This window comes from Narcine bancroftii, chromosome 4 (assembly GCF_036971445.1).
Source record: "Narcine bancroftii isolate sNarBan1 chromosome 4, sNarBan1.hap1, whole genome shotgun sequence".
Taxonomy (NCBI): domain Eukaryota; kingdom Metazoa; phylum Chordata; class Chondrichthyes; order Torpediniformes; family Narcinidae; genus Narcine; species Narcine bancroftii.
The window spans coordinates 91,856,022-91,877,004 of NC_091472.1; the positions used below are offsets into that span (position 1 = coordinate 91,856,022).

The following is a 20,983-nucleotide window of genomic DNA, read 5'->3' on the forward strand; positions in this document are numbered from 1 at the left end:
CAACGCGTCTCTCACTCCTCTGATTGGCTGGCTATCGGTAACTACCCAATCCAATCCAAAGGATCGTTACAGACACAACAACGGCGGCATGGAAACCACGCTTGCGCACTTCGAGTTTGAGCTGGGCTAAAGCCTGTTTGCTGATTGACAGAGGAAGAAAAGTCAGGGATCGAATGTGTGGGTGGGTGAATGAGAGAGAAATAGACACGGAGGATCGAAGTCAGAGCTCTAGTCTATCTATATTTTCTAGAAACTTTGTTCTTCAGTAATTTAAACATGCATCTATTCTTCAAGCCAGTTTCGTGAGCAGATAACTAACAACATTCCTGTTGAGCATCCTTGAGCAATCTCTCCAGAAAAGGTTAATGGTACATTCATTTCGTGCATCTTCGACAGTTTGTTTTCATTGATCCAGAAACATAATTTGCTTCCTAACATTCAATCTGCTTCATAGTTAATAAATTACTTTGTCAGAAATGGTCTGAGCTGAAACAATTTGCTTTCCACGGATGTTGCCTTATATGAATATTTCCAGCATTTTCCATTTTTATTTCAGATTTCCAGCATCTTCAACAAAACCAAAATAAAAACAAATTGCTGCAGTCATCTAACAGGTTTGACAGCATCTGTGCAGAGAAATGGAGAGTTAACATTTCAATTTGAGAATTTCCATCATGTGTAGATGGTGAAAAGACATGGGGTGTCAACAGGTGAGTCACTGCCTTCAGACAGCTCGCTTCTGACCTGCTGAAGTAGTCAGTGTTCATATGACTAATTCCATAGAATTTCTGATTAATGATGGCCTTCCAAGATAATGATTAAAAAGTACACATCAATGATCATTTTACTGAATGTTAAAGAGCAGATGGCAAGACTTTTGGAGCTGGTCATTGTCTTGAGCCACTATGACTACTTTACACTTATAACATCCCAAAACTGTTATAAGTGAAGGTTCATGTGGGTCCCACAGGTTAAGAACCAGACCAAGATCAAGGTGCAAAGCACGTTTATTCTCAAGAAATGCAGAGGAAACAACAGAATCTAAACACTAAATTAACTTAAACACACAGTTCACAAGGGGATAGATATACACTGCAGGTAATGAGGGAAAACAGACAGAACTTAGGAAATGAAACAAATACACATACAATGAACAATCAGATCAAGGTAACACTCTGTGCCCCCACCGCTTGACTTGTATGGACACAGCTGTAACTGGCCTTGGGACTCAACCCAACCCAATACAAAAGGTGATACTCATGGGCCACGAGGAATCAAGAGAGAGTGCAAAGGAAAGCATGGTCCTTTATAATCCTGCAGCAGTTATTGGGAGGCCAATCACTCGGGGGAAGGCTGGGCACTGTTGGCTGCTGTGAACAATGGCTTGAAGCCAAGTGTAATCCAAGCCAAGTCAGCAGGGGTCAGCCCAGGTGCTTCACCTGGACCAATTAGGTGAAGGTCAAGGGCTAAGTCCAGACAGGCTGCCTAGAGTCAAGTACCTGGTAATTTGAACAGGCTTGAGGTGAGTCTGGGCAAGCCCAAAGGACCCCAAATCCCAGTAGCAATAGAAATTCACCAAGACAAATGGTTACTTAAACAAAAGTTGCTTTTAATTTTCTTTAAACATAAAAACAGGATCAAACTTTAACATTACTATTAACTTAACTTAACCCCCTCTTAATTCTAAGTACATGTGTATCTAATGTGTACATGTTCAGAAACGTTCTTTGCTTTAATAGTCTAATCATTCATTTCTCACTTCTCCAAGTTCACCTGTATCAGGTAATTCTTATACTGTGCACAGAAGTTAACATTTATGAATTTTCACCAGGCTCTGGTGCTTAAAGTTAAATAGTTATTGCTCAGGAAGATTCTTGTTGGTTTCAGAGATATTTGTTGCTCATTGGAGACACACAAACCGATTTCCTCTGATCAGTCACTAGTGTCTTGCCAATGAAACTTGCCCCTTCATGGGTTTTCCAAATGATAACCTCTTCTTCTAGGTCACCACAGAGTTACTCTTGTTTCCCTTATTTCAGGAGAAACTCTCTAGCCAGCCATTTCCTCTTGTAAGGACCACAAGAGTTTTCAACAGGCTGAACCCATCTTCAAAATGGGGGTTTCAACAAGCTTGCCATGTTGCACTCTCTCTCTCTCTCTCACACAGAGAAGAATCCGGTTTCCTTTTCTCTCTCGGATTGTAAAAACCAGAACCCCTCCCAAGGCTCCAAATCCAATCCTTGAAAGATCTTTATCATCACTTGAGCAACTTAGTTCCATTTCTACCTACTTCTGAAGTTCCTTCCAAAGCAGTTCCATGGTCTCTTGAAAACCCACTGGTGCCTACATGTCTAGCTTCAGCAAAGCTCTTGCATTTTAAATGAGATGTGAAGTGTAAGTATCTGTTTGTGAAGTGACCTACACACTAAATCACACACAATATCTTTTAAAAACATATAGATATATAAAAGAAAATATAACCCATAACATTGGCCTTGATTGGCATGCGATGTCTCCTCCAACTAGGAGCCCAACAGTGCCCCCATGTGGCGGCCATGATTTCTTCATTACAAACACCCCTTTGGAAGACACAGTGTCCACCCATCATAACATACAATAAATAAAACTAACAGGGCAATGTCGTGGCTCATATAATTTGGAAGGCACAGCACAAAATTATTATAGTGACGATAACCAAGATGAAGGCAATCCCCCAGTGTATGACAGTTGCCCAGACACCCCTTTTTGAGCCAAATGGCCAGCAGTTTCCCCATGAGGTGGTGATGCTGGAGGAACTGGTCCTTTGATTTTTTAAATTTTGGCCACTGAGTCCCAAATGTGGTCAGCCAGATGGGTGATGTTGGTGGATTCGTCAGGGATGTAGGTGCAGCACTCCTTACCAATGACGGCACAGGTACCACCATTTCCCGTCAGCAGGTAGTCCAGGGCCACCATACGAACCACCATCAGCTCTGCCGCCATCTGGGTCAAAGTATCTTGCATGTGGTGTAGTGCCACTGTTGTCTTATTGGCTGGTAACTCAAGAAGGCTGCTAATTTGGGTCCCTTCGGTAGAGAGCAGGGTGGTACCATACCAGAGGAAAGTCCAGAACCTTTCTGCCGGTGTGATGGCCCTCTTATTGTGGTCTTCACCAAATGCTGGGTGCTCCCCCAGGTCATCGAGGAGTGGATGTAGGGCACCCTGAATGCAGGGAAGCAGCAGCCACACCAGCAGGCAGGGAACCGAGACTAGGTACAGTGGCCGCAGATCTAGTGGGTGCTGTTGTTGATCATCAGAGCGAGCAGTAGGGATAGGTGTAGGACATGCATGATCCTGTGGGATGGAGAAGAAGGGGGGGGGGGGCGGTGGAGAGGAAAAACTCATTAAGCACTTTTAAGCTGCAGCACCTGGGTAGCCCTCCTTGGACCCAGGTGTGAGATGAGTGGGGCAAAGGTGCTGTAAGCACCTTTTAAGCTGCAGGGGGATTGACCCATTAAATTGCCACGCACTTACTGAAAGTGACAAATTGAAGTCCAAATGGCGAACGGGAACGATCTTCAGATGCTGGCTAAGCAACTCTGCTGCACTGCAGTACAGCAGGCAACTGTTGTGACCACCACTGTCAGGCGAATGCGAAGTCAGAGGAGCAACAGGATGTAAGCACTGCGCATTTCAGTAGATGGCTGCATGAGAATGCAGAAGATAGGCTGTCTGCAATAGGCAGACGGAGACACAGGCTGCTGCGTTTTATAAACTTCCTTCGCCTCCTGTTGCAAATCAGTGAGGAGAAAATTAGATAGAGTACAGGGGTCAGTACTGTGGGGGAAGATAAGAGTCCAAATTTGACAATTTTGAGTGGCAAACTCATTTCCGAATGTAAAAGACCACCTTCAACATCCTATGTGACCTCCTTAAGCCAGATTTGAGGTGTCAGGTTACAAACTTCGGAAGACCTCTGGAACCTCGTATCCGACTTGCCATTGCCCTGTGGTGGCCCAACGTGAATATTGCACCATCAGTGTTTTTAGTGTTGGTTTATCCAGTGTGGATGGTCGTGACAGAGATGATTTGTGCCCTGAGATGGACCTTTATGAAGCGTTACATTCAGCTACTGAATGGTACATGCCTGCAGGAGACTATAAATGGGTTTGCCAAGAAAGAATATCCAATGTGCAGTGGGGCTATCGACGGCACACATATTCCCATCATGGCCCCAAAAGATTATGAATCATTGTACTACAATCGTAAGGGGTGGCGCTCTATAATTCTTCAAGCTGTCGTGGACCACAAAGGAGAGTAAGGGAGTTATGCATTCTCTAATATTGTCTGCCTGTGGAAGCAGGTACCCATAGGTTATAATTCATTGCATTGCGATGTTTTCTTGAAGGTTCACATACATGCTTGTGAGGTGGCCTGGCCGCACTCACGATGCTCGGATGTTAGCCAACTCACCCCTTTACAGGAAGGCAGAGGATGCATGTGGATATCTGTTCCCCTGAGAGGTACGTAACTGCACCACAAAGGGCAGATTGTGTGCGGGGCTGAAAAAAATGCATTGGTCGACCAAGACACACGTGCACAGATAGCAGACTGGATGTTAAATGTATGCATGCATTAAATAATGTGTGAGCTAAAGGTGATACTCACACATCTATTTTGGACTGATTACAGATATCCATTCAATTTGACAATGTGGAGATTCCACCACATCTGGTCGGGGACCCTGCTTACCCCCTCAGGAATTAACCTATGAAGGGATTCACACAGCATCATGCTCTCAACCCACAGAAACGGAGGTATAACCTTTGTCTGAATTCAGCACGGATAGTGGTTGAGAATGCCTTTGATTGGCTCAAGGGGTGATGGCAGCATTTGAGCAAGTGGTTGGACATCAGTACATCATTCATGTCGTCGGACACTTTCATTGCCTGCTGTGAACTGCATAACTTTTGTGAGATTAACAAGGATAACTATCTGCCTAAGTGGAACAGCAGTCCGGAGTAGGAGCTCCCTCAGCCAAAGAGAAATCCTTTGCGTGGTTCGACAGCGCGTGTCGCCCATGCCATCCGTGATACTGTAGGAGTTTAGAAACAGTTATTATTTTAATGGTAGGAGTTCTGAAACAGTTATAGAAGGTAGAAAGAAAAAAAGCAAGGAAAAAGCTAAAATGTTCTTTGTGTAAAATGGCACATGAAAAAGCAGAACAAAGTAAACAAGATAACAGAGGAATTTAAGCAGCCATAGAAATATGCACGTGCACACAAAAAGCTTGTTTAATAGGGGGTGGGGAAAGGAGGTGTGAGCACGGGATAAGAGAAAGTTGGAGTCAGTCAAGAGTCAGACGAATAGGGAAAAGTGCCAAACCAATCCAAGAAGGACAAACATAAGACAAATGTAAGGGGAGGTGAAATGAAAATTGTATAAAAACAAAGAGGCTTCCCGCCCTTGGGGTACTTTCCCGAGGTAAGGGGAAGAGTACCCAACCTTGCAATGTTGTAAATATACATAAATGTTCTTTGTTCTCAACTTTTGTTTCGAGCATATTTTGTGAACGCGAAGGCACTTCTCACAACTTGGGGACTCGTCCAGGATCACATTCCTTCCACTGACTGGTGCTTGTCTGAAGAGGGGTCGGTGCATCCCGGCTGATTTAGCCGGACTCCTGGTCGCCGAGTGTCCGGCCGTGGACGTAGCGAGTGATATCCGAGAAGAGACGTTGAGAACAAAGGATGGGACAGCCATGCGAGTGACATGCTGGGAAGGCTCGACAGCCGGGTAAGACTGATTTATCCACCATGGGTGGGGGAGGGAGCAAAAAGAAAGGTCCGAGTACAGAACCGATTGAGAGAATTCCCCCGGGAAGCCCATTGGGGAGGCAACTGATGAATTGGGGTGCGGGAAGGACCCGCGGGAAAAATAAAAAGAAAATGATTCGGTATTGTTGTCATGAGTGGCCCAAGAATCCAATTAAAGGGTCTTTAGTATTTTGGCCAATATACGGTTTGGATGAGGATTGGGTATGTCAGGCACTGAATACGTGGCTTTATGAAAATAGACCCGATGACTCCGAGAGCAGGGATTACGCTGCCTGTTGGTTATTTGTAGAATCGAACCAAATGGTGATGACTACAAGGGATCCGGCAAAACCTAAGGAACCGGAGCCTTCGGCTCCTCTTCCTGAAAAATGGGACCCCTTACAGGCATTACCTCCTCCATATCCCGAGCTGGCTCCTCCGCTGCCCCCTCTTCCTCCCCGCCCACTTTATCCTCCCCTCCCAATGTCGTCCACTTCACCCCTCCCCCCCACACCTTGTTAATGAAAATGAACAGAAGAATGTAGTTAGGACCAGATCACAGGCTAAGCGTCCTCCACCACCCCTTACTCCCCAGGTTGGTGACCCAGATTGTATTGGATTGTCGGAGGAACAGTGTGAAACCCTCTGTGAGGAGGAAGCCGGGGAGTTTGATTTGAGTCCTAGACGACAGAAGGGGGACCCCGCCCTACCAGGGGGTCGGGGATCGGACCCGCACCAGGCGTGAATGTGTCCCCTTCGTGAAGTGCCCCTGGGAGGTCCAGGAGGTGCGATGGGATTTGTTAACGTCCCTCTAACAAGTAAGGAAGTGAGGAATTTTAAACAAGAAATGAAGTCCTTGATAGAGGACCCCCAGGCTTGTGCAGAACAATTGGATCAGTTTTTGGGGCCAAATATTTACACCTGGGATGAATTGATGTCCATATTTAAGGCTTTGTTTACTCTGGACGAGAGAGGAATGATTAGACAGGCGGGAATTAGAGTATGGGATTGGGAACATCAAGGAGGTCCGGGGGCTGTGGCGGGGGAGGATAAGTTCCCCTTGGTTAATCCAAATTGGGATAAAGGAACTACTGAGGGTCGAACTTGGATGGAGGAGTATAGGGTTAATTTAATAAAGGGAATGAGGGAATCGGTACCCAAGGGACAAAATTTTAAAAAGGCATTTGAGGTTCCTCAAGGCCCAGAGGAGACCCCCTCAGCCTTCTTGGCTAGATTGCGGGTGGCAATACAATAATACGGGGGGGCTGGATATAGAATCACCGGCCGATGAGCAGTTAGTTTTGACAGGATTTGTAATGAATTCAGCCCTGGACATAAGAGAGAAACTCCAAAAGACTGAGAATTTGCATGAACAGGGATTGTCACAACTTCTACAAATAGCCTAGAGAGCCTATGTTCAAAGAAGTGAGGATAAGCAAAAAGGGAAGGCAAAGATTTTGATGCAGGCAGTGAAGCAAGTCATAGATGGACAGCAGGGAGGTCAAAGACGCCGGACCAACGGTCCGGGCAGATGGATGGGAATGAGTGAAAGAGGAGGGCCAGGATTTGAAGGATGGGATGAACCCCAAGGTCCCCGTCCACGAGCGGGGGCCCCAAGAGGTGGTTCCAATAGAGGATGGCAAACAGGGCCCAAAGTTTGTTACTATTGTAAAAGAGAGGGACACTTTAAGAGGGAATGTCCCCAGAGGATTAGGGGCACGTGGTCCTATGTTTTGATGGAAGAGGAAGATTAGGGAAGTCAAGGTTCTCTCGTAAGGAGTGCCGTGGGGCTGCTTGGAGAACCATTAGTAAACTTAAGCATAGGACCCCACGAAGAGGACGTGATTTTTATGGTAGATTCGGGAGCAGCTCGTTCTAGTATTCTAGCCAAACCCAAAGGAACGGTGCCTAATGGGAAAGTAGTTATTTCAGGGGTTGGGGGATCGGATTTTGAGGTTCCAGAATTAAAAGGCCTCAGAATACAGATGGGAAGAAAAGTGATAGAAGGAGATATTTTACTAGTTCCCCAAGCAGGAGTCTGCCTGCTGGGACGGGATTTGCAAGATCTATTGGGTATTGGGACCCGGCCTCAAGGAAAGGGAATTGGAGTTCAGTTCTACATGTTGACACAAGAAGATCGCGAGCTGATTGACCCCAAGGTATGGGCGAGAAAAGGAAACGGGGGGGGGGCTTGATGTACCTCCTCTTCAGGTCACGTTGAAAGACCCCACTCAGATAGTTAGACGAAAACAATACCTAATCCCAATGGAGGGAAGGAAGGGACTGCAACCCGTGATTGATCAACTATTATTGGATGGGTTACTCGAACCCTGTATGTCCCCCTTTAACACCCCAATACTGCCAGTATGAAAACCAGACGGTACTTATCGGCTGGTACAAGACCTACGAGAATTAAATAAGGTGATTTTGGCCCGATACCCCGTTGTGCCTAATCCTTATACAATTATGGGAAGAATAAATCCGAATAGTGAATGGTTCAGTGTGATAGACCTGAAAGATGCCTTTTGTGCTTATCCTCTGGATGAGGGCAATAGGGACATGTTTGCATTTGAATGGGAGAACCCGTATACTGGGCGAAAGAACCAGTATCGCTAGACAGTTCTTCCACAAGGCTTCACAGAGTCCCCTAACTTGTTTGGCCAGGTATTAGAACAAGGGCTGGATGAAGCTCCAAAAAGACCAGACTGTCAATTAATACAGTATGTAGATGACTTATTAATCACGGGAGAAGGACAAGAGACTATTAAACAGTATACAGTAGATATGTTAAATTTCTTAGGAAACAAAGGATTGCGGGTTAGTGAGATGAAGTTACAATTCATACAGCCAGAAGTAAAATACTTGGGTCACTTAATTAGTCAGGGAAGCAGACGTATCAGTCCGGAAAGAGTACGCGGAATTCTGCAGGTCCCTCCTCCCAAGGACGCTTGTGAACTTAGGAAGTTTCTGGGCTTGGTGGGATATTGCCGAATTTGGATAGAAAATTATTCTAGTTTGGTAAAATTTTTGTATGATAAGTTAGCTGGCCTAGATAATTCTCTTGCTGTCTGGACAGAGGAAGAAATGGAGGAATTTAAGAGGATAAAGAGTTGTCTTGCCAAGGCTCCAGTGTAGGCATTACCTGATTTGAATAAACCATTTGACTTATTTACTAATGCAAAGGATGGGGCAGCTACGGGTGTATTGACCCAGGAGCGAATGGGGCTCTGGCAACCAGTGGCGTTTTTGTCCAAGGTATTGGACCTAGTTTGCCACTGATGGCCGGAGTGTGTCCAGGCTATTGCTGCCACCGCTGTCCTGGTAGAAGAGAGTCGTAAGATTACCTTTGGTGCACCAATGACTGTCCATACCCCGCACACCGTCTGAACTATTCTGTTACAGCGTGCGGGGAAGTGGTTGACTGATTCGAGAATTCTAAAATATGAGGCAATTTTGATGGACCGAGATGACTTGACGCTGGTTACTAATCGGGACCAGAATCCAGCAGCCTTCTTAGTCTCTCCACTAATTGAGGCAACTTCTGACCAGTTAGAACATGAATGTCTGGAAGTAATAGATTTGCAGACTAAGATCCGGAGCGATCTAGGGGATGAGTCTCTATGTGAGGGAGAGAGATGGTTTATAGATGGTTCTTCTCGTTGTATAGACAGAACCCGTTACAGTGGATATGGCATAATGAATGGCAAGGATGGTTCTGTTATCGAAGCTGGTCGCCTCACTGGTCTCTGGTTGGCTCAGACATGTGAATTATATGCGCTGTATCGAGCCCTCCAGGGGCTACAGGGGAAAGTAGGAACAATTTACACTGATTCTAAATATGCTTTTGGAGTTGTACACACCTTTGGAAAAATTTGGAAGGAATGAGGGTTGATTTCAGGAAAGGGCCAAAAATTAGTCCATGAAAATTTAATAATCAAATGTTTGGATGCTTTAATGCTGCCTAAGGAGGTGGCTGTGGTCCATGTCCGTGGACATCAGATAGGGGAAAGCCCCGAAGCCCGAGGTAACAGACAGGCAGATGAGGTCGTAAAGGAGGCATCCATGGGAGAGACTATACAAATATACGTGTTGTTACACGTACCCCGGGAGTTACAGAAAAATCCTATTTTTACCGAGGCAGAGCAGAGGCAGATGGAGACACAGGGGATGTATAAAACCCGAGATGGACTGTGGTGGACAACAGGTGGGTTACAAGTATTAAGTCTGGCAGTAGCAAGACAGGTTATAACTGGACTCCATCTGCAATCGCACTGGGGAACACAGGCATTGGTTGATGCCTTTAGTAGCCGATACTATTGCTTTGGTATTTATACCCTCGCTAAGCAAAGTGTTCAGGGGTGCCCCCTCTGTCAATGGGTAAATAAAGCCTCCATGCGTAAGTCCATGAGTGGAGGTCGTGGCCTGACTGTGCGCCCCTTCCAGCACATGCAGGTTGATTTCACTGAATTACTCAGGTCCGGTAATTATAAGTACCTGTTAGTAATGATGGACCACTTTACCCGTTGGGTTGAGGCCTTTCCTACTTCAAATGAACGAGCCGGAACAGTGGTTCGATTAATTTTAGAGCAGATAATTCCACGATACGGAATTATCGAGACCATTGACTCGGATAGAGGACCGCACTTTACGTCTCGTGTGCTGCAGGAGGTCTGTAGATTTTTGGGCATAGATTGGCAATTACATACCCCATGGCATCCTCAGAGCTCAGGACAAGTAGAAAGTATGAATCAGACGCTTAAACTTCAGCTCACCCGCCTGTGTGCTGAGACAGGTCCCTCCTGGCTTAAATGTTTACCCCTAGCTTTGATTCGTATTCGCACCGCTCCCTGTCGTGATGTTGCCGTCTCCCCGTATAAGATGATGTTCGGCCTTCCTTATCTTGGCTCCCATACAGACGTCCCAATCCCGCAGGCAAATGAACAATTTATATCTAAGTATCTGCAGGAATTTTCCACCACGTTGGCTGATCTGAGAAGAAGAGGGATTCTAGCACAGACGCCGCCTTTGGAATTGCCCATACATACCATTCAACCCGGTGACTGGGTATTGATAAAGAGTTGGAAAGATGTTAAATTGATGACAACCTGGGATGGTCATTTTTGTGTCCTTCTTGTTATAGACAGTGCAGTTCGCACTCGATAAAAGGGTTGGACGCATGTTCAGCGAGTAAAGCGGTATCGTTTGCCCCCCGAGACTCACGAGGACCCACAGGACTCCGAATGGTGGTCCGAGTTACACCCCGATAGAGTTAAATTGACTTCGCGAAAGAAGGATCCAAGAAAATGTTAAAAATGTGTCTTTTACTCTCTATTGTGGGGATGGGTTGTTTCATTGCTGCTGTTAGACCAACCGATGTTACAAGCTGTGTGAAAGATAATTGTAAGAGGACTACCTTACCCCTCTGTTCCCAGCTGGGTTGTGAAAAGTCCTACTGGATACGGGGCAGCACTGAGGGAGGTGAAAAGGGAGGTGGAATGAGACAGGAGAGGATCTTTGAGGCTTGGTCGAATGTGCCAGTCCAATGCGCAGCAAATTCTACCTTTAAGCTTTGCTCCTTCGGGGGCAGGACGCTCATGGCTCTTTGGTGTCGTGGGGGCGGTGGGTCTCGTGGCTGTCCACCCCGGGGCCGGATATGTATGTTTCCTGGCTTCGGCAATCCAGGGGACCCCTTAGTTCGAACGGCAACATACCTGGAACTGGAAACGACCATGGCTCCAACTACCACCTTCCCAGATGGAGTCCGTAGGAGCCTGTATGAGAGGGCCAGGAAACAGGCGAATAGACACAGACTTGGGGATAACTTATGGGTTGATTTACATCAGCTTACAGTTCAGGAGCTTGGGGTCCGCAACTGTTGGATTTGTAGTGGTCCAACCCGGGACGGCACATGGCCATGGAGGGGAGAGCCGTTAGATGATCGAACCCTCCTCGCTTCTAACCTGTCTGCTGGTACTTCCAACCGGTCCCGTGAGTCTTGGAAATTGGAGAATCACCCCCGGGGTTTTAAGTGCTTGATGAAGGACCATGGCAGCCACCCAAAGGGCGACTCGGCTTGCCACAGGTGGAAGAATGTTACCAGCAGTGCTTGGGGTCCGACCCCATTCACTCCTTTCTTATCGCCTTCTAATAGGTCTGATACTGCATGTGTGCCCTTGTCTCCTAGTACTTCTTGCCTTAATACTGATCCCTTGCATCCTTCCTTGCCTCCAGTGTTTGGTTAGACGAGCCGTTCGACAAATCAGTCCCATTATGGTTCTGCAACAACAGAAGCGGCAGAGAACCTTCTGAAACTATGGGAAAAAGATACTTCTATTATTTAGACAAGTTTGAAAGCGTAGCTCTTTTTAAGGGGTGGATTGTAGGAGTTTAGAAACAGTTATTATTTTAATGGTAGAAGTTCTGAAACAGTTATAGAAGGTAGAAAGAAAAAAAGCAAGGAAAAAGCTAAAATGTTCTTTGTGTAAAATGGCGCATGAAAAAGCAGAACAAAGTAAACAAGATAACAGAGGAATTTAAGCAGACATAGAAATATGCACGTGCACACAAAAAGCTTGTTTAATAGGGGGTGGGGAAAAGGAGGTGTGAGCACGGGATAAGAGAAAGTTGGAGTCAGTTAAGAGTCAGACGAATAGGGAAAAGTGCCAAACCAATCCAAGAAGGACAAACATAAGACAAACGTAAGGGGAGGTGAAGTGAAAATTGTATAAAAACAAAGAGGCTTCCCGCCCTCGGGGTACTTTCCCGAGGTAAGGGGAGAGTACCCAACCTTGCAATGTTGTAAATATAAATAAATGTTCTTTGTTCTCAACTTTTGTCTCGAGCATATTTTGTGAACGCTAAGGCACTTCTCACAATACCATTGCGTCAACTATGTAAACATTGCACATTGCAAACTGTGAGATGATGTCAAAGTTCAGCTTTATTGGATTAAATAGCAAGATGTGTAGAGCAAAGTTATCAAGCAGAAAAATTAAACATAGCTCAATAAAGAGTTGTCCAGGCGCAGACATGTAGTGTAAAGTTTTAAAACTAACAGTGCAAATGTACAATCATAGTGGCCTGGCTGTGGCTATTCACTGTGCATTAATGCCACGTGCATTTTACATCTGATGTAAACATTTGCTGATTAAATGCCTTAACTTCTGTACTTGTGCCTCGATAATGTTACAAATCTAATAATAATGTTGCATCTGACACCAGCGCATATCAGACATTTAACAAGACAAACATGTGAACCATTTCCTGGCACTCATGCTCAATGCAGAGAATCGGTAAAAAGTAATACACAATAAGTCAAACATAATACAAAACACAGCGTTTGGTCCATTATCTGACCCATGCATTATCTCAATCCGCCCCCCCCCCAACCCCAGAGCAATAGCTTATAAACCTCAATACACTTATGTGTTGCAGCAATGAGACACAGCATAAGAACACATTTGTTTTGCCCACACCACTGTGTGCCTGTGTCCCCACGTAAACATATTACATGCTAATAATATGCAACACTGCGCATTAAGAAGTATGATGCACAGGAATTTGAAATGCAAAAATCTCATTTACTGACCGCAACGGCACTGCTGAGAGGATGAGGGGAGGGGTAAAGGATGTAGACAATTTCCCCTTGGGACTGTTTGGCAACCAGTGGGAATGACCTGCTGTGGGGTGGCCTGCAGGTAATGGGTGAATTGCAGTTGAGACTGCATCAGGACAAGGGGGGAGGTGGCTGCTGGGAGGGTGATGTGGGGGGGGGGAAAGGGTGGGGGGGAATGTGAAGGGGCTGCTACTGAGATCTGAACATATATACACTGGAGGATTTCATTAAGCACAGAATTTCACACATGACACAGGGGAGGGCTGGATTTTGGATAACTCTGGGACTGGGCCCTAGGTCTGTGGGAAGGACATGACCTGCTCGTGGAGCAGCTGACCCTTCTGGTCCAGGCTTGGCTCGGTCTGTGATATACCATTTCCACTTAACTATAGATGGCCATTGGACACGGCCTTTTTGTGGGTGGAATTGGAGGATTTAACCTACCGCATACGGGTAGGTGAGGGTGGAGAATGACAGGGTCAGCGCTGGTTAGGTGTTCAGTAGCAAGGAGCGCCAGGTAGCAGGCAAGTAGCTGGTGCTCAAATGGGCTATACCGAGCAGCAGCTTCAGGCAGAGACTTTGTCCAGAAGCCCAGTGGAGCTTTTGCCAGAGGCTCCATTCAACTCTTGTCTCTCTCACTGAAACCTGCATCTCAAAAGGAAGACCTGCATGTCTGGGAGCAAGGGGTAATGCTTGTTCATCAGCTTGCTTTGCTGTGTCAAAAGCAGCCTGTTGTTCAGGTCCCCATGGGAAGGAGGCCTTTTTACGGGATATCTTATATAGTGGACTAAGGATCATGGTAAGGTGGGGCATATGCTGTCTCCAATAACCCAGCAGATCCACAAAATTCTGGGTGCCTGTTTTACTAGTGGGGACAGCAAAATTTAAAATCTTGTTTCTGGCTGACTCTTGTGTTCTGAGTGCCATTGAATGCACAGGAAATGGACTTCACAGATGGGCCCCTGAAATTTGTGCATATTAATAGTCCATCCCCTATCTCACAGGGAATTCATTGGTATTTGAATGATCTCAGATGGTCCATAAAGAAGGACTCATCAATGTAATGGACAATTGACACCTCAATTGGGGGGGGGGGGGGGTCGATTGACTGTAGTTCTTCAGTGATTAGGCTATGACAGATGGTGGGGCTGTGTTGGTAACCCTGAGGGAGTCTGCAGAAAGTGTGTTGTGTATTCCATGTGAATGCAAATTGGTCCTGAGCCTTTGGATGTAGGTGGATGGAGAAGAAAGCTGCTAAATCACTACTGCATACCAGGGCTTATCTGGGCGGGCTGTCACATCCTCTACTAAGGTGATAATGTCTTGGACAGCAATAGCTATTTTATTCAATTGCCTGAAATCAACAGTCATCTTCCAGGGGCCATCTTTTCTCTGGACTGCCCAGATAAGGCTATTGAAGGGAGAGGCTGTGGGTTTGATGACACTCAACTGCAGGGCTTCTGTGATATCCCTGTCCCCCCCTCGGTACCTGGTAATGCCATGTATAGGCTATTTTGGAAGGGGGGGGGTGTATGACTATGGGCTCTTACTTAGCTGCCCCCATCACCACTATTGCCTTTGCAACCCCGAAGGTGAATTGGCCCAAATTGATGCCTTGAATACATTCAGGCGAAGATGTGATGAGGACTGTGGTGGGTCTGCAGGATTTGTTTCCAATGGAATAGCCAGGATGGTGACTTCTTTCACGGGCAGGAGGGAGTCTCCCAGCCCCTCTATCTGCATAGGGGACCCCCTCCATTCCGCTGGGTTGCCCAGGATGATGGTGTGCTGTATGCCCACGTCAATGAGCACCATCCAGTGCTGTACATTGCCCTTTCCCCAAAGTACTGCTACGGGAATGTACGGCCTCAGGTCCCCTGGGTGGGAGAGGGCAGCAGAGTAAATGTGCTGGGGACCCTGGCCTCCATCCTATGGGAGAGGGTTGGGTGTCTGTCATGCACCATGGATAGGCTGATTATGCATGGCAAGCAGGAACATCTCCTGAAGCTGCTGCTGTTTAATCTCAGCTTTAATGGCTGGGGAGATGGGGTCAGGTGGGGCAGAGGATGTGACACCCTGGGCTGGCTGTGTGACACGATGGTTGGGGGCAATCCCAGTATCGGGCTTGCTTGCAGGGAGACCGCCAGTCTTCCCCTGGCCAAACTTTCCCCTACACAGCTCCTTCCAGCACGCATATAGGGCAGGTGTGGGGACTCCATCAATGCTTGTAGGTGAAGTATAACCTCTTATGTGGCACAGGGGGGCTCGGGTCCCAGGTCCTGGCTTCTGCCTTACAGATTAGGGCGGCTGCCTCCCGTGGTATATACTCCAACCCTTCAAGAAGGGTGATAGCATCCCGAACTGTCTTCCCGGTAGTGGACCCCATGACAGGTAGGACAACTGACTTAACTTTGGGGGTTCTGGTGGTTACAAGGTGCCCCGCGAGTGTGGCTGTCACCCTCGTGTTTTCGATAAAGTTCTGGTCAATGGCCCCCTCGTAAATCCCATTGATCAGGGTCCACTCTCTGATGACCCTTGTACCCTCCTCTAATGTGGTCCAGTTTGGCCTCCTGTGGAAGTTCCACTCCAGGCAGGTGGGATACCCAACCTGTATGGCTGCAACCATGCATTCCCAGATGGATGATCCGTTCTAGATCTACTTCGGTGGCGCTCAGAAGGCATTGTTGACCGTCTGAGAGTTGGAGAGGTTCCCCAGGGCGCCGTCTTCCTGTTGGAAGAGGGCAATGTTGGAACCCCTCTCATCCCACAGTCTGAGCAGCCATGCAGCACGGTGCTCGCCTGGCCACTGGTGGTGTCAGTCTGCCAGCTGAGCGAGCTCCTTTGGGGAGAAATCCTGAGTTTTGGTAATTTCCAAGTGGCCCCTGGCTACCTCTGAATAGGAGCCCAGCAGCGCCACCATGTGGCGGCCACAACCTCTCCATTAAAAAGACAAAATAGGAAACTGATACAAGGGAACTTACCAGGATCAGCTGGTTAAGCAATCAGCTGGAGGACAGATCAGAATTCTATCATATCCCTGAAGTGACCTAGTGATAGTGGAATCCAAGGCATTGTAGGCAGCTTAGATAATAGACTAAAGAGATTGTGCTACAGCCACTTGTGTGGCTTCTATCTCAAAAGGATGCTGTGGCTTCCATAAAGGATGCTGTGGCTTCTGTACAATAATTGGGTCTACAAGTTGGGAAAGGTTTACTCTGGGCTCTCCCTCATGTCGTATGCAAGGTTGTAGTTTGAACCCAAGTTCTTAGACATCTTATGCCAGCTTTTGAAAGGCTGGGCAATGTCCTAAGCATCTCCATGCACAGATTCTTCAGCCTTCTGATTCCTTTGGGGTAATACTTACCTTGAGCTTTTATCATCTGGGAAGCTGCTGCACTGTATTGCTTTTTGCTCAGTCTTAGCTGCAGTACACCTCCACAATTCACAACACTAAGTTGCCCTCTTTTTGCAAATTGTCTTCTTTTCTACTTCTCTGCAACTTGCAGTTCTGCTGTCTGGGTACGTGCAGTTATTGTGCAAATGAAAAAGAAAAGCAAAATGGTGCAATGATAGTGTGGGAAAAGTTGGTGAGAAGGGCATGATGTAACTGTCTTGGTGAAGGCATTCTAGGATTAGGAGTAGGTGGGATATAGGCAGAGCATTTTAAAGTCACCACTGAGCCAATGATTGTAAACAAACCTTGGACAATTTTATTTTCGGACCAGGCACAGGACTGAACATAAGGCAGGAGAGAGAGGATCATGCTCTGCTGTGAAGCGCTGAAGTAGCACTGGGAAAACTGAGAGCTATATGGGAAGCGCTGAAGGAATGCTGGGAGAAATGACAGCTGTCAGAAGTGCAAGAGCCATGAACTGGAAGCCGGTGGGGTGAGCTGCGGAGAGCGCGCCTGCTGTTGTCAACCTCTCTCCACCAATTGGGAGAGCTGAAGGCATGCACTAGGGCAGTTAGAATCCAGCGCGACGAATTTTGAACAGGTTAGTTGATTGGTCATACACATAATGCATAATCAAGTCAACAAATCATATAACTTCCTGTATTGGTTGGATTCTGTGGTGACCCCCTTACATGTAATCAGTTTCGGCAGGTGTGAAGGATTATACATACTTAAGATGTTTGACAAAAAACAAACTGCAGGTTGAACAGCATCTGTGGAGGGGGATGGGTGCAGGGTTGTGGGAGAAGGAGTATTGATATTTCTGATTGAGACCCTGCATCAGGACTAAAATGGCATAAAAATGCATTTGGATCCTCCACATCTCCTGATGTATGCTCAAAAACCCCACATTAATGCATAATGGTCAGCTGTAGCTGCCAGGTGAGCATGCACACACAGACCAACCGTCTGACTGACTTACATTTTAGTAAATTTTTACGTTAACATTTTTAGTCCCATTTCTCCACACACACACACACACACACACAGCTATATATTTAAATATTCTGTTTTAATTCTTCTAACATCTCAGTTCTCAATCTTTTCAACCATAGAAATCTCCAGTGATTCAATAAAATTTTATTACACAACAGATATGGCAGTCCAAATAATTGTCAGCCAAGATATTATATAAATTTAAAATTATATGCCAGCTTTTTTATTCCTCTTGGATGACTTCAAATGGTTAGTTCTGCCTCAATGTCCATTATAGTTTGGTTGATAAGGCTCACTCAAGCCATCCCTTATGGATATATATTCCCATCACAAAGCAGAACCTTAAGCACATTCAAGTTTTTTTATTATCTCACTGTTCATGTATAACCTGACAAAACTGCATTACTCTGGACCTTGGCACACATTTATACACAATACAGAGTATATAATCAAGCAAATCAAGTTTATTGTCAACTGATTGCACAAGTACAGCATTTCTCTGGACCATGCTGCACACTCATACACAATATATAATAATCACGCACACAAGATAGATAGATATAATTTTAAATAAATAGATATTGGGATGATTTACTTAGTTACAGGATACAGTTTATCAATCTCACAGCCTGTGGGGAAGATGTCATCTCCCAGCTTGAAAGTCCTGATTTTGATGCTCCTGTACTTCCTTCTTGATGACAGTGGGTCAGAGATACTGGATGCTAGACTGAAAGAGTCTTTTTTATACTTAAGTAAAACTCTCAGCAAATGTCATCAATAGAGGAAAGAAGGGCCCTAGTAATCTTCTTGGCCGTTTTGATTATCTTTTGTGTGGAGTTCCAATCTGATGCTTTGCAGTTACCATACCACATAATGGTGAAGCCAGACAGGACACTCTCAAATGTGCTTCTGTAAAATATAGGCCAATATTCTCCTGCTGTACAGAGAGTACTGGACTTTTGAGGATGCTATATTTCAGAAAAGAGCACTATTTCATAGAGTAGGAGATTTATTGACAGTGTCCTGAGCAATATTTATTTCTCAACCAACATTATTATCGTACCACTATTTGAAGACTACTGCATGAAAGATGGGGAATAAGTTTCTAATACATTACAATGCCACAGAATAATTTTTTTGCTGTAAAATGCTGTAGGACAATATTGAGGCAGACATTTAGAGAATTTTTACAAAACACATTATAACATGAAATAAAAATTCCAAGAAGACCCATCATCTACGGTTAACTTAAAATAATTAAAAGATAGTATCGAACTTTAAGAAAAAAAAATTTGTTGTCGAAAAACAGGTGGCAGCTTAGAAGGTTGGACAGAAGATTAAAAACAAAGATGAATAAGGATGGAAAACTACGATAAAGTTAGAAATATAAATGGGAGTCTTGAGATGCAAAGCGATGTGGGAGTCCATGTATTTTGGCTAAGAAAAGACAAGTTGGCAAGTAATTGATTATTGTGAGAGAAATTGACCAAATGGAGAGAGGAAATCCTTAGCCTACCATCGATCAAAATGACCAAGTAGCATTTAGGAGAAGCAGGAACAGCTGGACACCCATTGCAAACCCCGGCGAAAGGACACCCTCTCAAACCACTCACCCCGTCCCAGCCCTGCCTATGGGGCCCACATTTTCCTCATCAACTTCCGCAGTGGAAGCAAATCATTCTCTATCCCAAGAGACTGGAGCCTTTCACACAAACCTGGAGTGTGGGGATCTGCTCGACCACATCTCTACTGGACCGGAACACTAACCAGGTTCGGAGCAGCGGTCGGTGACAAACACATCCTGCGCAGAGCGCGGCGAAGGACCGGCTCAAAGTCCAAGCGGCTGTTCTCGCAGAATGCCAGAGAATAATGGTCTTAATGGGGCTCAACAGAAGAGGGATGCAGCCGCGACCGAGCTCCCTCCTCTTCTATTTGTCTTTACTGTGTATCGCGTCTTAGCGCTTACAATAAAGGTCAAAAGCAGGGGCAGGCGAGCATCTGGTTTATCGTCCAGTGAGAAATGGCTGCGCCGCAGAGGAGGAAAGCCCCCGCCTTGCAGTGAACAAAATGAGTTCATTCGGCAAGCGGGCTCAGGTATCAACGTGGAAGGGTAATTGGAGTGTGTACGGCTATCTAGTGAAGTCTTAGGGGCGGTGTTGGCTTCTGCCTCCAGAGTCGGAGCTGCCTTCATCTATTTATTATGCCCAAAACGTGAAACCATGGAAGATGTGAAAGTTAAACAAGAAGCTCCTGATCCTGTAACATTGGAAACCAGGTAAAAGAGTTTTTTTTTGTCCAAGCGATTAAGCTGCTGCAGAAACTGATGTTTTCAGGTGAACCCAATCTTGTAGTGATCTCATTTCTGTGTGGGAGTGACAAAGGGATAGGTGAATTGGTATTAAATTAACATATACCAACAAGTATCATCCTGAGAGGCAAATCTGCATACACCTGCCTTTATTCCAAAAGTGGTTCAGTAAAATGGAAACAAAGTTGAGTGAAAGTTAATTAATCTAGCTTGCTTGGCATTTTGCTGCTCAAATGGCTGATTTTTCAGTCTGCTGCACCTTGTTGTTTTGAATCCTTCAAAACACTTTCTGCTTTTATGTAATATCTTTTTTCTTAAAAAGCGAATTTAAATTCCCAGCGGGTTTCAAGAGAGTGTGGGAATAAAGCCCCAGTGAGTTTCAAGGAGCACTGGGTTCTGACCCTGATGTATCTAAAGGAGCACAAGAACCATTGGGATTTCTGAATAGTGCAAGAGTGGATTATCAGAGTTTGACTATTTGTGTTTTGGTTTCTAGATTTGCCCTCTTGGTTTATGGATGTGTAATTTTTATGCATATGTATCTTTTCCCTTTTGCCTTGTACTGTAAATTGTGCTTCCATCATATGAATTTGTGATGGTTCAAGATAGCCTAGTTTTGAGATTTCTGGAGCAGAGCTAATATAGACATGCCTTGCAACTTCAGTGAGACTGAAGAATTATTCCTTCTGTTTGATCAGGTTTTTAAATTCTCTTCTCCCTCAGGATTTTGGAATTGTGCCAGCAGTTCCCACAGGGAATCACGGACCAAGTTATTCAGAATGACATGCCACAGGTTGAGCCGCAGAAGAGAGCAATGGTCATCAACAGGCTTCTCTCTATCGTAGGTTACCTGATGTTCATAATAAGTGGACTTG

At 45.6% G+C, this 20,983-nt stretch overlaps 3 protein-coding genes across 8 annotated transcripts in view; 2 read left to right on the top strand and 1 right to left on the bottom strand.

Annotated features, from left to right (window-relative positions):
- Window positions 1–19,593, bottom strand: part of dzank1 (double zinc ribbon and ankyrin repeat domains 1) — a 151,997-nt gene extending 132,404 nt beyond the window's left edge. The window contains exon 1 of the mRNA XM_069932015.1: window positions 19,516–19,593. The gene's annotated coding sequence lies outside the window, so the exon portion shown is untranslated. The remainder of the gene's footprint in view (window positions 1–19,515) is intronic.
- LOC138760828 (uncharacterized) lies at window positions 62–12,865 on the top strand. Of its 5 annotated transcripts, XM_069932020.1 has the most exons (6): window positions 62–361; window positions 557–710; window positions 4,388–4,502; window positions 4,672–4,796; window positions 5,540–5,775; window positions 10,936–12,865. In XM_069932020.1, exon 6 carries the CDS (start codon window positions 11,099–11,101, stop codon window positions 12,035–12,037), a length of 939 nt encoding a protein of 312 aa, XP_069788121.1. In that variant the 5' UTR covers window positions 62–361; window positions 557–710; window positions 4,388–4,502; window positions 4,672–4,796; window positions 5,540–5,775; window positions 10,936–11,098; the 3' UTR covers window positions 12,038–12,865. The 5 variants fall into 5 exon arrangements, with proteins under 5 accessions (XP_069788121.1, XP_069788119.1, XP_069788117.1 ...); XM_069932018.1 differs by having other exon boundaries at window positions 62–368; window positions 4,672–5,775; XM_069932016.1 differs by having other exon boundaries at window positions 4,672–5,775.
- A 249-nt stretch (window positions 19,594–19,842) lies between the features above and the next one.
- Window positions 19,843–20,983, top strand: part of polr3f (polymerase (RNA) III (DNA directed) polypeptide F) — a 39,844-nt gene continuing 38,703 nt past the window's right edge. Inside the window, exons 1-2 of one of the 2 annotated variants that reach the window (XM_069932024.1) lie at window positions 19,843–20,075; window positions 20,832–20,949. In XM_069932024.1, coding sequence (XP_069788125.1) covers window positions 20,020–20,075; window positions 20,832–20,949 — 174 coding nt within the window. In that variant the 5' untranslated portion in view covers window positions 19,843–20,019. Of the gene's footprint in view, window positions 20,076–20,831; window positions 20,950–20,983 lie in introns of those variants that run through there. The other variant, XM_069932025.1, reaches the window with a different exon arrangement.